General features: G+C 37.6%; 1 protein-coding gene and 1 long non-coding RNA gene across 20 annotated transcripts in view; one reads left to right on the top strand and one right to left on the bottom strand.

The window, feature by feature from the left end:
• The window catches only part of NRG4 (neuregulin 4), a 122,979-nt gene that overhangs the window by 74,042 nt on the left and 31,252 nt on the right, over positions 1-17,685 (top strand). For all 19 annotated transcript variants that reach the window (XM_014856461.3, XM_044764128.2, XM_044764110.2 and 16 more), the window contains 2 exons: positions 2,150-2,299; positions 12,342-12,421. In XM_014856461.3, the coding sequence (XP_014711947.1) occupies positions 2,150-2,299; positions 12,342-12,421 (230 nt within the window). The remainder of the gene's footprint in view (positions 1-2,149; positions 2,300-12,341; positions 12,422-17,685) is intronic.
• Positions 8,639-17,685, bottom strand: part of LOC139044571 (uncharacterized) — a 36,094-nt gene continuing 27,047 nt past the window's right edge. Inside the window, exons 3-4 of the long non-coding RNA XR_011501630.1 lie at positions 12,302-12,387; positions 8,639-8,772 (exon numbers count right to left, since the gene is read on the bottom strand). This is a non-coding gene — a long non-coding RNA (uncharacterized lncRNA). The remainder of the gene's footprint in view (positions 8,773-12,301; positions 12,388-17,685) is intronic.

Below are 17,685 nucleotides of genomic sequence, written 5' to 3'. Positions count from 1 at the left end.
AACACCACTAGTGTTGATTAGTCTCCTTTATATGCCTTTTTCTGTTTGCTTACAAACTGATCTGACCACTTAGCTTATGTTTACACCATTCTCTTGACGGCTTCAACTCAAAATATTTATCATCTAGGTAAAACATTTATAATTAGTTACATCAGCTAGTTTGTCATCTTCTTCCTTGAAGTTCAGTCTTACCTAAACTTGATCAGCCTTAAATTTGAGTAATGAGTTTTTAGCTTTTTAAAAAGAAATCTTCCTTATCAAGAATTATACTGTCTCATTTCAGGATTCATTTCTTTAGGGTTCTGGTTATCTTTTCTAGGATGGAAACTGAACCCTATTTTGACATTGTTTCAAAACTTCAGAGTTATTTTAAAACTATAATAGGAATTTCTCTTGGTGGTTTTTGCATTCTGTTTTTAAAAATTAGAGAAATTAGAGGAGTTTTTCCCTTTTTTGTCACTTTAGAGATACTTTTGCAAACTAAATTTAGAACCTGTTTTTTTGTTTTGTTTTTTACTGTATGGAATGCCCCTTTCCTTCTTTGGTTATTTTGTGATGACGTATGTTTTGATTTTTATGGCAGTCTCTGTGTTGACTTTCTGGTGTGTGTGTGCGTGTGCGTGTGTGTATTTATCTCCCTTTTTGGAATTGGGATGTGGAGCTAGAAGAGAAAGAAGCAAATTATTTTCATTTAATCTTTTTCCCTTCATACTTTAACCGACTTAATATATGGAAAAATAGATTATTTAGACTTTAAGTAATTGTGTTTTCCCAAAATATTTTTACTTCCATTTCAGTTTACCACTCATATTCTATCCTTACTTTTCCTTTCTATCTCCTCAACTCCATCTTTACAGTAGATTGAGAGAATCGAGACTATTTCTTTGCTCAGACTGACACCCCTAGTGGAAGCTATAACCAGTAACACCACTGACTCACAATGGGTAGGGTTTGAGGTTCATGAAGCATCTTTCATATGCTCACTGAAGTAAAATTGATCCCTTGTGCTATATCTTGATGCTCTTTTCTCTTATTAATTTGTATTCTGCTTTATTAGCCTTTCATAGCAGTGGTAAAGCTTTGTTAGTAAGTAGTTCACATATAACTTTCTACACCTGTATCCTTGTTTGTCTAAGGTGGGAGAAAAGGAGATACAATTTCTTAATACTTCCTAAGCTGGAAAGAGGTGAGAAGGAGAATTAGCAGAATCAGTGTTTCTATTTTTGGTAATATCAGCTTAATATATATATATATGCTTTTTTACACAGAATTATTGCTAAGTGTAGTTTATTCCATAACTTCTTGGGTTGCTTTATAAACAGTAGTGTATATTAAAATACTATTCTTTATTTTCACTGCAATTGTGAAAGAATGAAATTTGTTTGGTGCCAAACTGTCATTCTCTTAATTCATATCAAGCTCTTTGTTTTATAATCGTTTGAACACATTAACAGGGAAAAAGGAACTGATTGGTAATACCAAAGATTATGGTTCTTTGTCATATAGTTTTAAAGAACTGAAAGTAATTGGCTTTAAAATGTTTGGCTGGCAACTGAAAAAATATTCTAGAAAAAGAAAGTAATAAAGTAGGGAGTAGAACTACCAGATAGTAAAACGTATTATAAAGCAACAATATTGAAGCAGTATGGTAGAAGCCCAAGATTAGATCACTGAAGAATAAGAAGAAATGCTGTTACTTATTCAAATTTGATGTATGTTAAAGGAGTCACTGTTAAATAGTAGGAAAGGAAATGATTATTTAATAAATGGATTTGGAATAACCAATTAGCAATATTGAGAGAAAATACATTTAGACCCACATCTACACCAGATATAACAAAATAAATTTCAGATAAATTTAAGTGTGGATAATTATATCATTGAAAGATCTAGAAGATAAAAGGACTGAATATTCTGTATCTCTGGAGTTTCTAAGTAGTTAGAAAACTGGAAAAGGAAGATAGCAAAGATTAGACTGTATATGCTAATTTGTTTTATAGTAACTGTAGCTCTGTGAGCATGCCTATTGTATGTTCAAAATCTGAAAATTAGTCTCCTTTTTTCTTTATACCAGCTGGAAACCATTTGCTTTCTCTATTAGTTAATGGAAGAGAGAATGCAATTCTTTATCTAAAGTTTTATTCTTTAGATGCGTTGAAAATTATACAGGAGCTCGTTGTGAAGAGATTTTTCTCCCAAGCTTCAGCATCCGAACTAAAAGTGACCTGTTTGCAGCTTTCGTGGCATTGGCTATTCTTCTAGGAACTTTTATCATTGGAGCCATCTACTTCCTTTGCAGGTAACCAAAATAGAAGCATGCTTTTAAAAAGAAAAAAATAATGTATAAAGTAGTTATTCTACTAAACGATTGATATGCCCTTTAGTTCTAGATATTTTTCCAGATAATGTTTTCTGTTTAGAGTTATATCTCTAATATAGTTATTGTTATTAAATTAACAAGTCATTTTTTGAAAGGATCTTAAGCAGTCTCTATTTGTTCTTTGTTACTGTCATCATCATTATTTACCTTGACTTTTCTAAACTAGTAAAGTAGACCCACATTCACTAAAGTAATCATTCCCAAAATACCTAAATATTTTGGCTACGTCCACTTAAAATACATTTTGAGGGGCTGGCTCAGTGGTGCAGAGGTTAAGTTCACACATTCCACTTCGGCTGCCTGGGGTTTGCCAGTTCGGATCCTAGGTGTGGACCTACGCACCACTTGTCAAGCTGTGAGGTGTCAGGCGTCCCACATATAAAGTAGAGGAAGATGGGCATGGATGTTAGCTCAAGACCAGTCTTCCTCAGCAAGAAAAAAAAAAGATGATTGGAAGCAGATGTTAGCTCAGGGCTAATCTTCCTCAAAAAAAGTAATAAATTTTGCTTGTGAAAGAAAAGAACAACTTACACAACACCGTAAATATAAATTTAAGACATATGGCTAATATCTGGGGTCAATTCATTGTGTAGTCCCTACTATGTGCCAGGCATTGTGCTAAGCATAAAGAATACAATGGTGAACAAGATAGACATGTTCCCTAACTTCATAGAGATTTAAATCAACTTGAAGAGAGAGATAAATAAGCAAGCAATTAATTTGGGGAGACTAGTAACTCATAAGAAATACAGAAACATTATTCATATGAAGCAATGCTATGCAGTGAAGATTACTTTCATTCATTAGGTTTGGTCTTCAACTTTTTCTGAAATTTTGTGAAAATAAGTGAATATAGAATTTATTAAGTTTAGAAGTTATCTGGTATCATAACTGTCACTCTTAATATTTACTAAATGTACACTGTATGCTATCATAGATACTTGTAAAAATGGAAAATGGAGCTGAAGGTAATCATGAAAGAGACGCAAGTGGGCTTGAGAAGTTTATGTTCTAAGAAAGGTAACACATATGTAAAATTGTATTTTATAATACAATCCTCACTTCTGAATTACTTTACACCATGGAGTAATTAAAAATTGGAGAGAGTGCTCTTTAAAATGTGTGGTATTATATATTTTATCCCAAAATATATCATTTAAGCAGTCTAATAGGTTTTATCTCATAATTTTAGCATCTGACTACTTCAGATACAAAAATTTAAGTACAAGTCCATTGTATCAGATTGTATTTCCCAAAGATAGCCACAATATCTCTCATTCCCATCTGCTCTTCTGCAATGTGACCTTGCCACTCTTACATCAAGAGGTAGAGTTTATTTCTCTAAATCCTTGAATCTGGGCAGGCATTATGACTGCTTTGACCATAGAATATGTGGAAAAAATGCTGTCCCAGTAGGTTTTAAATGACCTGGCAGCTTCCACCTCTTGCCACTCATACTTTGGATGCTCTCTCGCAGAATCAGCACCATGTTGTGAGAAGCCTAAACAGCGCAAAGAACCAGTGTCAGCTGAGCTCCCAGCCAACAGCCAGTGTCAACTAACAGCCATTTGAATGAGCCATCCCAGACATCCAGCTCAGTGGAACCTTTAGTTGACTCCAGACTTAGCTGCCAGTTAACTGCAATCACAGAGACCCTAAGCAAAAAATGCCCAGCTGTCAACCCACAGAGCCATAAGAGACAAATTGTTTTAATCCACTAAGTTTGAGTTGATTTGTTATCCAGTAGTGGATAACTAGAATACCCATGTTTGGAATTAGGTTTACTCTTGACTTTAAATAATGTTTGGAAAAAAGCTGTATAATAATTTATTCTATCCTTTTAAACATTTTGTTGGTCTCTTACACTAACGAGCAGACCAACTCACTCATGCCCTCATTAATCACTCTAGTGCCTGGTTGGAAATATAGTCTTTTCATCTCTTATTGATTAGATAATAAATTTTTAAAAAAATTTTTTTTGGTGAGGAAGATTGGCCCTGAGCTAACATCTGTTGCCAATCTTCCTGTTTTTGTGCGAGGAAGATTGTCACTGAGCTAACATCTATGCCAATCTTCCCCTATTTTGTATGTGGAACGCCACCACAATGTGGCTTGATGAGCAGTATATGTGTGCGCCTGGGATCCGAACCCGTGAACCCTAGGCGACCAAAGCATAGTGTACAAACTTAACCACTACGCCACCAGGCCAGCCTCTACAATAAATATTTTTTATAATGTCAGTCAGGGTAGGCTAGGTTTGGTTACATTAACTATCAACCCTAACAGTTTAGTGGCTTAAAAAAATAAAAGACTATTTCCCATTCATTCTGTATTATTGTTATGATTTGGCAGAGAGGGTTTTGCTAATCATAGTCACTTAAAGTCTCAAGCTGATAGAGCATCCACCATCCTGAATGCTGTTGGTTGCTATGCCAGAGGGAAAAGAGAGCTCTGGAGGGTTTCATACTTGAATTGAAATGATCTGTCTGGCCTCAATTCACTGGCCAGAATGAGTTGCATCGTCTACTCAGTTACAGGGGCTGTCAGGAAATGCAATTCTACCATATGCCTGTAAGGCAGAGAGCTAGAAATACAAGTCTAATATAATGACCAAAGGATTTATTAGGAAATTTAATAATCATTCCAATGGGAATTGTTATGAGTTTGTTTTTTTTTTAATCCATAGAACTTTAATATTGTGGTAGTTGTCCAAAAATAAAACTCCTTTGCCAACCCAATGAGTTTGTTAGGGGTGTGGTATATGGTACCCCACAGGTGCTCAGTGCTACTGATCAACAGAGTTTCAGAGGAGACCTTCTAAGACACAGTAGCTCTGCAGGCTTGAGCCAGAATTTAGGAATATTTCTAGTCTTAAGTACCCTATAGCAGGCTACACAATACCTTTTTGGGAGAAAGTATAGGTAAAAGAGAAGGAAAAGAGTATATAAAAACAAGAGGTAGTGTTCAGTGAAAGAACAAAAGGAACCTCCAATAACAAATATATAGGTTTGCATCCGGAATTCACAGTCTGAATGTCTGAGGGGGGAAAAAAAGCTAAGAATGTAAAATAATCCAGGCTGGTAGTGCCCCAGGTGGCTGATAGAAGCAAATGCAAATTAATTCGTGAAGAACCCACTTTCTTTACTTTAAAAAGCATCTCATAGTATATAAAGATTACCAAACATGCAAGAAAAAAAGGCACCATGAATAAGAACCCACAGAAGCAACTAATAGTAGAATCAGATATTCAAAATCTTTATTTATTGGAAGAATCAGAAACATAACATAAAATATGTATGTTTAATATATATCAAAAAATAAATGAGAGGCTTGTAAATAAGCAGATTTGACAAAGACCAAAATGGAACTCCAATAAATAAAATATTATAATGTTTTAAAAAGCAGTATATGTTTTAGTTCAATAAAATTTTTTTAACATAGTATGTTTTACGCAGCAGATTAGACACCATAATAGAATTAATGAATTGGAAGGTAATAAGAAGAAGTTACCCACGAGGTAATCCTGAGAGAAAAAGAAATGGAAAATATCAAAGAGAGGTCAAGAGAAGTCAAGAAAAATGGAGACTAGAGAGAGAGTGTCTAACATATGTTAGAGTTCCAGAGGAAGAAAGAGAATGGGGCAGAGTTAGTATTTGAAAAGGTAAATGGCCGAGACTGTTTCAGAACTGATGAAAATCATCCAGATTCTAGAAGTCCAACAAATTTCAAGCATAATAAATAAAAAATAAATTTACATATGGGCACAATCCAGTAAAAGTGTAGAACATCAGTCTCAGAGGAAATTGCAAAAATGTTAGAAAAGAATGATAGATTATCTTCAAAGATGCAGCAATTAAAGTGACAGCTGACTTCTCTGTAGGAAAGAAGCCAAAACAGAAGAGGGAGTAATGATATTTTCATATTCATTGGAAATAACTGTCAACCCCAAATTTCCATTATCAGTGAAAACATCTTTCCAGAATCAGGGTAAAATGAAGATACTTTTAGATAAGCAAAACTTGAGAGTTTGCTCTCAGATGTATATCAAGCAGGAGGAAATTGATCGTATATGGCATATATGAAATGCAAGACAGAAGAAAGAACAGAGAAAGCCATTATGTAACTAAATCAAAATAAATATTGTATAAACTTTAACAATAATGTTGTCTAATGTCTTTGAAAAGAGAAATTAAAATATATGACAGTAATAAATAAGTTGGAAGGATTGTAATTAACGTGTGCTAAGGTCTTTGAATGGGAGGAAGATAAATATATAGGTTGATGTGAGACTCTGATATGTTAAGAATGAATATTAGGGGCTGGCCCCGTGGCGAAGTAGTTAAGTTCACACGCTCTGGTTTGACAGCCCAGGGTTTCGCCGATTCAGATCCTGGGCACGGACATGGCACCACTCATCAGGCCACGCTGAAGCGGTGTCCCACGTACCACAACTAGAAGGACCCACAACTAAAATATGCAACTATGTACTGGGGGGCTTTGGGGAGGAAAAGGAAAAATAAAATCTTCAAAGAAAAAAAAAAAAAGAATGACTATTAAAATGTCTAGGGTAACAATTGAAAAAAAATTAAAGCATATAATTTCCAAATTAGAGGAAGAACAAAAATGGAATAAAAAATAATCAATTGATTAAAAATAAAGAAGAAAAGAATAAATAGAAAGCATGACATAACATGGTAGATTTAAATCTAAATATGTCAATAATTCTGTTAAGTATAATTGTACTAAAGATGCCAGGTAAAAGACAAAGACAGTCATATATTTTTTAAAATCTAAATTCTAAAACGATACAAAAAGTTTAGAAGTGAAACAGTTGCATAAATATTAGACAAAATAATCTTTTACCATAAAATTTATCAGGAAGATTTAACAATTTTAAATGTGTATGCACTTATTAGAAAAATCTCAAAAAATAAAAATTGAAAAATAAAGGAGAAATAGGCGAAGCCAGCATCATAGTTAAATTTTTTTTTGAGGAAAATTAGCCCTGAACTAACATCTGCCTCCATTCCTCCTCTTTTTGCTGAGGAAGATTGGCCCTGAGCTAACATCCATGCCCATCTTCCTCTACTTCATATGTAGGATGCCTGCTAAGCATGACTTGACAAGTGGTGTGCAGGTCCGGACCAAGGATCCGAACCGGCAGACCCCAAGCTGCCGAAGCGGAGCGAGCGAACTTAGCCGCTATGCCACTGTGCCAGCCCCCGTAGTTAAATTTTAATGATGACTCTCAGAAATTTATAAGAAAGATAAAAATCAGTAAGACTATCTAACAAATCTGTGAGATGCAGATAAACTAGCAGAGGAAAATTTATAGCCTTAAATGCTTATATTAGAAAAGAAAGCCTGAAAATAAATAACTTAAGCATTCATCTCACTAAGTTAGAAAAAGAATAGCAAAATAAATCCCAGGAAACTAGAAGGAAGTAAATAATGAAGAGCAAGAATTAATGAAAATAAACACACAATAGGTATAATAGAGAGGAGCAACAAAGCCAAAGTTTGATTCTTTGGAAAGAGTAATAAAATTGACAAATCTCTATCAAGAATTAAAAGAGAAAAAAGGCACAAATGAACAATATTAGTAATTTTAAAAGTTAAATAATACCCAGGTGCTACAGACATTAAAAAGATCAAAGAATATTTTGTATAACTTTATGCTGGTAAACTTGAAATCTTACATTAAATGCAGAAATCCCTGAAAACCTGGCTCTCAGGGCCGGCCCCATGGTGTAGTGGTTAAGTTTGGTGCACTCTGCTTTGGTGGCCCAGATTCGTGGGTTTGGATCCCAGATGCAGATATACACCATTCACCAGTCATGCTGCAGTGGCAACCCACATACAAAATAGAGGAAGAGTGGCACAGATGTTAGCTCAGGGACAATCTTCCTCAAGCAAAAAGAAGAAAATTGGCAACAGGTATTAGATCAGGGACAATCTTCCTCAGGGGAAAAAAAAAACAAAACTGGCCCTGTAAACTGACTCAAGAAGAAATATTTAATGTATTTCTGAAATATCCTGTAACCATTAAATAAATTGAGTTAGTAGTTTTACTGGTGAACTCTTTAAAACAAGGAAATAAACAAACACATGCTATTACAAAGGATAGAAAAATAGGGAATACCCACCCATTCTTTTTTTAGACTAGCATTACTTTGATACTCAAACCTACAAAGACAAGTATACTAGTCTGCTAGGGCTGCCATATGAGAATACCACAGACTGGGTGGCTTAAACAACAGAAGTTTATCTTTTTATAGTTCTGGAGGCTGGAAGTCCAAGATCAAGGTGCTAGCAGGGTTGGTTTCTGGTGAGGCCTCTCTTCCTGGCTTGTAGTTGACTGCCTTCTTGCTTTGCCTCATATGGCCTCCTCTCTGTGCATGCAAAGAGAGAGAGAAGAGAGATCTGTGTCTCTTTCTCTTCTTAAAGGACGCCACTCCTTTCGGATTAGAGCTCCACCCTTCTGACCCCATTTAACCTTAATTATCTCCCTAAAAGCCCTTTCTCTAAATATAGTCACATTGGAGGCTGGGGCTTCAATTTACAGATTTTGGAGGGATACAATTTAATCTATAATAGACTGTATGTATATTAGCATTCTCCAGAGAAACAGAACCAACAGGATGTGGAGAGAGAGTTCTTTGTTTTTGTTTTTGAGGAAGATTCGCTCTGAGCTAACATCCGTTGCGAATCTTCCTCTTTTTTTGCTTGAGAAAGATTAGCCCTGAGCTAACATCTGTGCCAATCTTCCTCTGTTTTGTATGAGGGTTCCCACCATAGCATGGCTTGATGAGTGGTGTATGTCCGTGCCAGGGATCTTAACATGTGAACCCAGGCCACCGAAGCGTAGTGTGCCAGATTTAACCACTATGCCACAGGGCCGGCCCTGAGAGAGATTTATTTTAAGGAATAGGCCCATGCAAGTATGGAGGTTGGCAAGTCCAAAATAATACAGGATGGGCTGGCAAACTGGAGACTCAGAGAAGAGTCAGTGTTGCAGTTCTCATCTGAAGGCTGTTTGCTGACAGAAATTCTTCTTGCTCAAGGGAGGTCAGTCTTTGTTCTATTAAGGCTTTAGACCCATTGGATGAGGCCCACCACATCATGAAAGGCAATCTGCTTTACTCAAAGTGTACAGATTTAAAGATTAATCTCAGCCAAAAAACACCCTTATAGTAACATCGGAATGTTTGACCAGATATTGGGGCACTGTGGCCCAGCCAAGTTGACTTGTAAAATTAACCATCACAATGTGAACAAGAAAATTATGGGCCAATTTTATTCATTTAACCTAGATGTAGAAGATTAATGATAAGTCAACCAGATCTAGCAATGTGTTAAAAAAATCATGATCTTGGGTTTATTCCAGGAATGCAATGTTGCTGTAAAATTAAAATATTAACTAATATATTTCATCTAGTTTATATTTTAAAGAGAAAAGTCTTTAGCCTTCTTAATAAAAACTCTTACCAACTAGGGAAAAAAAGGGGTATCTGCAAAAAATGTAGCAAGCAGCATATGTGGATACTTGATATATGACAGAAGTGGTATTGCAGAGCAGTGGGGAAATAATGGACTTTTCAGTAAATGGTGTTGGCGTTATTGTTTATCCACATGAAAGGAAGTAAAGTTGGATCTTTGCCTCAAAGCATACCTTAAAATCAGTACAGTTAGATTTAAAGACCTAAATGTGAAATGCAAAATGAAAACTCTCAGAATGTTTAAAGAATGCCTTTGTGCCCTTGGAGGTAGGGATAGATTTCTGAAACAAAATTCAAGAAGTACAAATCATAAAACAAATGCTTGATAAATTTGACTGTATTAATATTGAAGACTTCTAGTTATCAAAAGACACACTTTTAAAAAAGCTACAAAGTACAAGAAGATGTTTGCAACATGTGAAAGTAGACGTGTGTATATATATGTCTTGACTATATCAACAAATCCTACAAATCATTAAGAAAAAGGTAAACCTGTAGAGAAATGGGAAAAATAATTAAATTTATAGAAGATGAAGATGAAAGTTCCATAAGCTAAACATATGAAAATATGCTCAATCTTATTAGGGAAATGCAAATTCAACCCATAATGTGATACCATTATCTCACTTGTGAGGTTGGCAAAAACTTTTTTCAAAAGGCCCAAACAATATCAAATGTGAAACAGTTTTGAACACTTTTGAATCACTTTGCAAGTACCTTGTAAAGTTAAACAAATGCATGGTCTACAACCCAGCAGTTTCACTGCTGGGTATATACCTTATAGAAACTCTCACATATGTATACCAGGAGTTTATGGTAGAACTGTTCATAATAGCAAAAAACCGGAAATTACCCAAGTTCCCATCAACAGTAAAATGGACAAATAAGATATGCTCATATTAAAGAATAATCTATAAGAGCAGAAATGAACTAGTTACATACATCAACCTCAATGAATCTTAGAAACATAATTTTAAATGAAAGAAGCAAGTCACATAAGAAAACATAACAGTATGATTCCATTCATATAAAGTTTAAAACTAGACAAAACTAATGTGTTTGCTTAGGGTCATACATATAAGTGGTAAAAGTATAAAGAAAAGGAAGAGACTGATAAGCACAAAATACAGAATAGTGGTTACCTCTGGTTGGGGAAGAGAGGGAAGCAATTAGAGAATGAACAGAATGGGGCTTCTGGGATATGTTAATGGTCTATTTCTAATGTGCTATGTGCTTAAGGGTCTATTACTGATTTTTAAACTATACGTAATTGTTTTTATCCACTCTTTTTATATGTATGCTTTATTTAAAAATAAACAACTTGTTGCTAATTACAGAGTTAAACATTTGGAAAATGAATATAAATTTAATCAATGAGAAAAATAGTGTCCTTAACATTCTTACAAAAATAACATCCTTGAAAAATTTCCAGATAGGGTTACAATATGTTTGAAACTGTGTATTTTCCATTTTTTAATGACAACACAAGCAGAGGCATTTTTACATGATGACATGGGCACAGGCATGTGTCTTAATGCCAAAAGCAGAATTAATTTGAAAAATAACAACTGGCTGTTGCTTATAGAATCTAGACATAAGATTTCAGCTTTTATATACTGACCAAATGAAATATATTTGTCTATCAGAAATGTGGTGCTTTCAAGAATGAAGCCAAGTCACAGTTTACTATAATAGTTTTTCGGCAGTAGAGGTTAAAATTGCTTTAAGCTGACAGCCTTTTGAAATTTAGTAACTAATTAGTGCCATCTCTGAATGAGGTCCAAAATGATACCCCACTAATGCTGAAATCTAGGCTAAAATCAATAGTGTTTCATGAGGAGGAACCAGTGTATTTTTAGAAAACATGTTATATTTTGCTATGATAAAAGTGGTTGAATTAATTTTCATTGACGTAATACTCTAGGCACTGACATACTGAAAAAAATTAAAGTAAGTGTACATTCCAAGATCTTATTTAATATTAAAAGTAGTTTTTAAAAAACTGTCATGATCACCTGAATACAATTATAACCTATATTAATGGACCAGATGACCAAAAAGATTGATGAACTTCAACCTTAAAAAGGTACAAAATGAAATTTTTAAATGCCATTAATAGAATAGTTGACTAAAGCCACCCCATGTCATAAAAGGGTCCCAACTAATAATGTAAAACTAACCTCTTTAAAAAGAGCACAAAAACATTACACTAAAATACAATAGCTCTGCTGTCTTAAAGGGAAGAGACTAAGTGGTATTATCAACACCTGAAGTCCCCACAGATGGATCTACCTGCCCTAGTGAATTTGTTAAATAATGGGGCACAGTTTCAGACCAGTCCTGACAATTTCAGATAGTTGTGGAGAAGAAAATGAACTTCTAAATGTTCAAGTTTCAATTTTCTTTCTCCTTTCCCACTTACCCATTTTCCATTTGTGTGTTTCTTTCCTCCCTCCTGTCAGGAACGGCCACCTTCAGAGAGCCAATGTAGTCCAGTATGATATCAACCTGGTAGAGACAAACAGTACCAGCGCCCACCACAGTAAGTAAATTCAAAATGAAATGCTTATTTTAAAGCCCTCGATGAGATTGTTGGTGTTACATGTAAGGATTTGGATCTATCCAAAAAAGGTTGACCCTAAGAATTTTTCTATGGGTTTTGAACTAACTACCCCTTTTCACCTGAAGATGAATTTCTCATTAGCAATTTGACACGTCATTTTTTCCCCACAAAGAAAACCATGTTATCTCACTATGTGAAATTATGTTATTAGCAATAATGTGTTACACAGATGTAAGGGACAGGTTTCTCCAGAGGTAATTTGAAGTGGGCTGGTATATAGAGAAGGGAAGAATTTTTATCTGTAAGCGTAGGCAAATCTTTGGGAAACTTGTAGACCAGTTAATGTGTTAAGAGTGTCTTGAGCAGCCAGCCCCATGGCTGAGTGGTTAAGTTCACATACTCCACTTTGGCAGTCCAGGGTTTGCCAGTTCAGATCCTGGGTGTGGACCTAGAACTGCTCATCAAACCATGCTGAGGTGGCGTCCCACATAGCACAACCAGAAGGACCTACAAGTAGAATATACAACGATGTACTTGGGGGCATTGTGGAGAAGAAGGGGAAAAAAAAAGATTGGCAACAGATGTTAGCTCAAGTGCCAATCTTTAAAAAAAAAGAAAAGAAAGAATGAATGTCTTGAGACTTCTGCTTCTGGCCAAGATGGAGTAACAGGGACTGGATTTACCTCCTACATGAAACAATAAAAAAATAGATATAATACATGAAGCAATGGTTTTCAAGACATTGGACATTGAGAAACAAAGGATCATGATCCCGGAGAGATGGGAAACACGAGGTGTGCCAATGATTGTCTCAGATTATTGTCTTGAGAGAAGTTCCAGGCTTTCACATAGGGTGGGGGAACCCAGTCTGACCTTGGCAGATTCCCTGAGTTGAGAAGATGAAGCTGAAAATTCAGTAAACAAAGTATTGGGAAAGAGAGAGCTGCATGCAGAGAGAATCCAAGAGAGCTTCAGTTAGAGTATTCAGCTGGGTAATAATCAACACGTATATAGTAGGAAAATACTTGAGGTTAGGAAAATAATCAACTGAAAGGAAGTACCCAGTACTCACACAGGGCCAGGAAAAGTGCCTGTTCCCAAGAATAAGACTAAAACCCCTAATTATTCATGGGCCATTGGTAGAGTACACAGAAGAGTGTGTCTCCAGTAGTGGGGAATAATTAGCACTACATTGAGCACTGCTCTAGTCTTGCCTAACAAACCTTAAAAGCAAAAACTGAAAGAGTCAAATTGTTTCCAAATAACTGCATCCCAGATCAAAGCTGAATAACACACACAAAAAAGAAAAGAATCCAGTACACAACAGGTAAAATTCATGTCTCACATCCAATCAAAAATTACCAACTTTGTGGTTTAACATACGCAAATCTATCAATATGATATACTACGTTAACAAAGTGAAAGACAAAAACTCAGTAGATACAGTAAAAGCATTTGACAAAGTTCAACATCCGTTCATGATAAAACTCTTAAATAAGTATAAAAGGAAATTTCCTCAATACAATAAAGGCCATTTATGAAAATCCCATAGTTAACATCATTATCAGTGTAGAAAACTGAAAGCTTTTTCTCTAAGATCCAGTACAAAGCAAGGATGCTCACTCTCACCGGTTCTATTCAACATAGTACTGGAAGTAACAGCAAAAGCAATCGGACAAAAAACAGGAAAGCCATCCAAATTGAAAAAGAAGTTAAATTATCTTTGTTTGCAGATGACATGATCCTACATGTAGAAAACCCGGAACACTTCATTAAAAACTGTTAGAGGATGTCAGCAGCATAGCGGAGTGAGGTCTCTCAGAAATCTCTCCCCTCCAATATACAACAACAAAAAAGTCCATAATCCAACAGAGGACATCCAAACACAACACAAAAAACATTGGAGGGATCCACGCAGCCATACAACAGAGGGTGGAGAGACTGGGCCCCCCTTGGAAGAGCTGGAATGGGCTAAGAGAAATCTTCGCTCCCTCCCCTTAAAGACTGCAATCCAGGACTGCAGGAGGCCTCCAAGAGGGAAGGAATGGGGGAGGGGACATTCGTTCACAGTAACGTCAAGGACTCCTGAGGGCCCTTGCAACCTAGAGGGAAGCCCCCTACCAGGGTGACAGCTTTCACAAGGGGTGACCTTATCAAGCCAACACCCTAGGAGAGCAGAGGGAGAAAACCCCAAGTGCATTCAAGAAAAAGTGCCCCTCCCCCTACCCGCTCAGCACAGCTCCACCCCCTGGGCGTTCGGCTGAAAGCAAGGGGCTCAGAATACACGACTCTTAACCCCTACTCAGTAGCAAAAGGCAGTAACTGCAACCAAATAACGGCAGGGTGCAAAAGAACAGAACTCCTTCTAGCAATACCAAACACTATATTAGATCTCCAGTCCAGACAGAAAATGACAAGTACCCAGAAATCAGTCCTGAGGACACAGAAATATGTAATCTAAATGACAAAGACTTCAAAACACCTATCATCAAAAAACTCAACGAGGTAAAAGATAATGTAGAGACAGAATCCAATGAGTTCAGGAGCTACTTCACAAAAGAGATTGAAACTATAAAGAAGAATCAATCAGAAATATTAGAGATGAAAGACACACTGGAAGAAATAAAATATGGAGTCCATGAACACTCAAGCAGACACTGTAGAGGGGCATATCAGCGTAAGTGAAGACAGACATGTTGAAATGCTCCAGATAGAGGAGAGAGAACTAAGACTAAAAATAAATGAAGACAGTCCCCAAGACATATCTGACTCAATGAGGAAATGCAACATAAGAATTATAGGTATTCAAGAGGGAGAAGAAAAGGAGAATGGAGTAGAGAGCTTGGTCAAAGAAATAATAGCAGGGAATTTCCCAAATCTAGAGAAGGAAATCCGTGTGGAAGAGGCTGCAAGATCTCCTAAATATGTCAATATAAAAGGACCTACTGCAAGGCATATAGTAGTGAAACTGGCAAAACAGAATGACAAAGAAAGAATACTAAGGGCAGCAAGGCAGAAGAAAATAACCTACAAAGGAACCCCCATCAGGCTTTCAGCAGATTTCTCTGCAGAAACCTTACAGGCTAGGAGAGACTAGAAGGACATATTCAAATCATTGAAGGACAAAAACTTTCAGCCAAGGGGCCAGCCACGTGGCTAAGTGGTTAAGTTCGCATACTCCACTTCTGCAGCCCAGGGTTTCACTGGTTTGGATCCTGGGAGTGGACGTGGCACTACTCATCAGGCCACGCTGAGGTGGCATCCCACATCCCACAACTAGAAGAACCCACAACTAAAAATATATGACTATGTACTGGGGGGATTTGGGGAGAAAAAGAAAAAAAAGAAGATTGGCAACAGTTGTTAGCTCAAGTGCCAATCTTTTAAAAAAAAAAAAAGACTTGCAGCCAGGAATATTCTATCCAGCAAAAATATCCCTCAGATATGATGGAGAAATAGAAACTTCCCAGGGAAACATAAGCTAAGGGAGCTCTAGCCACGACACACCCCCTACAAAAAATCCTCAAGAAGGGAGAAAGTGGTTACAAAGCATGGAGTGTAAGGAGTTAAATAAGTAGACAGAATCAGAGCAGGATAGCAAATACTCAAGTATAGCATTAGAGACAAAGGGAAGGAAAACACCAAAAACAAAGATAATCTTGTCATTTTAACCATAAACTCATAAAACAAGATGGAATAAGATGAGAGAAAAAAAAACTTAGGTGGGGAAGAGGAAAGGGAGTGAATTGGTTCAGTCAAGATGGCAGTGTAAGCAGACTCTGAACTCATCTCCTCTCACGAACACAACCAGGTTGCAACTATTTTTGGAAAAATTACCCCAGATTGAAAACTGAAAACTGTATAACAAGAACCCCCACAACAAGGGATAGTCCTGACTAAGGCAGAAGAGGCAGAAATTCCTGCTGGAGAGGAAAAAAAACCACCTTTGGGAGCAGCGGAGCTTCTCAGCTGGCCGAGTGGGAGACACCCTAAGGTGCACAGCCCTCCCTGGAGGAGTGAGTTCCGGGGCGGGGGACAATACTGCTATAAGCAACTTTCAGACTCAGCCCAACTAAGAAGTGGGTCTTACTGTCTGGCTTTGCTGGCTATTAACTGCAGCAACGATACCCCAGAAAAGCTATCAGCCAAAAGCTGAAAAGACCTGGGTCTTAAAGGGCCCATGCACAAACTCACTCACTGCAGCAACCTAAGATCACCAGAGAGAAGGCTGACAGTCCTTTGGTGAAACAAGACTCACCTGGTGGGATCTGGGGGCATCTTGGTGAGAGGAGGGATCTCTCTGGAGACTGAGACATTGGTGGAGAACATTGTTCTAAACTGGTCCAGGTGTGTAGACACAGACCCTGGTGGGCACCATTGAGGTTCAGTGCTTGGCCTGTTAGCCCAGGGCTCTGCCACGCACACTAGAGCACAGATTGAATCCACTTCAGCCAGGGAAGGCAACCGGCCCTAGGGACTGGCCCCACCTAACAGCAAGCCCTCAGGCTACTTTTCAGCCTGCATTGTATGGGTGCCTTGATCCTCTACTGGCAGGCCAGGGTGTCTGCCTCTGTGGGGCAGGGCCTGTGTGAGGACCAGGTGAACTGTGGGGGGCATTGGTGGAGAGGTGGGGGCCTCTGAAGTGCAGTGTCAGGATATGCTCCAGGGGGTTGAGAAGATTAGGTGAACCAGGACTGTGTTGACAGTGTGTGTGGTCCTATTGGGGGGGGGGGGTGTGAAGAAGCTTATCAGTGGCAGAAGACCTGTGCTTCACAAATATCCATAAAAAGGATCAGCCCCACTTTCCAAAGCCTGAAACAATTTAGTGCTGCTGTGCCTACGGCCAGCCCCACTCAGCTGCACTCCTAAGAGAACTGACAACAGCGTTGTAGGCCTGAGGCCTATGCAACTGTAAACCCCTAAGCCTAGCAACCAGCTACACAGGGTGCCAACCCAATTAAGAGGAAAACTGCAGTAGGAGTGTGCGGATAGACCTTGTAGACAATGGTGCTGAGGTTCCCCCAACTGGATTTACAAACAGCTGGCCAGGGAAGGAAAGACTAGACTCCCTGGGTAACTGCAGTGGGAGCAACCCTGCCACAGCAGAAGGACACAAGTAGCCCACAAAGGGGTCACTCCTGGATCTTCTGGACTGGTGACAACAGGGCAGCACACTGCTGGGCCTCATAAGGCATCTCATACATAAGGCCACTTCTCCAAGATCAGGAGACATAGCTGACTCA

Source organism: Equus asinus, chromosome 2 (genome assembly GCF_041296235.1).
Source record: "Equus asinus isolate D_3611 breed Donkey chromosome 2, EquAss-T2T_v2, whole genome shotgun sequence".
NCBI lineage: Eukaryota > Metazoa > Chordata > Mammalia > Perissodactyla > Equidae > Equus > Equus asinus.
This window is presented reverse-complemented; position numbering and strand designations above follow the sequence as displayed.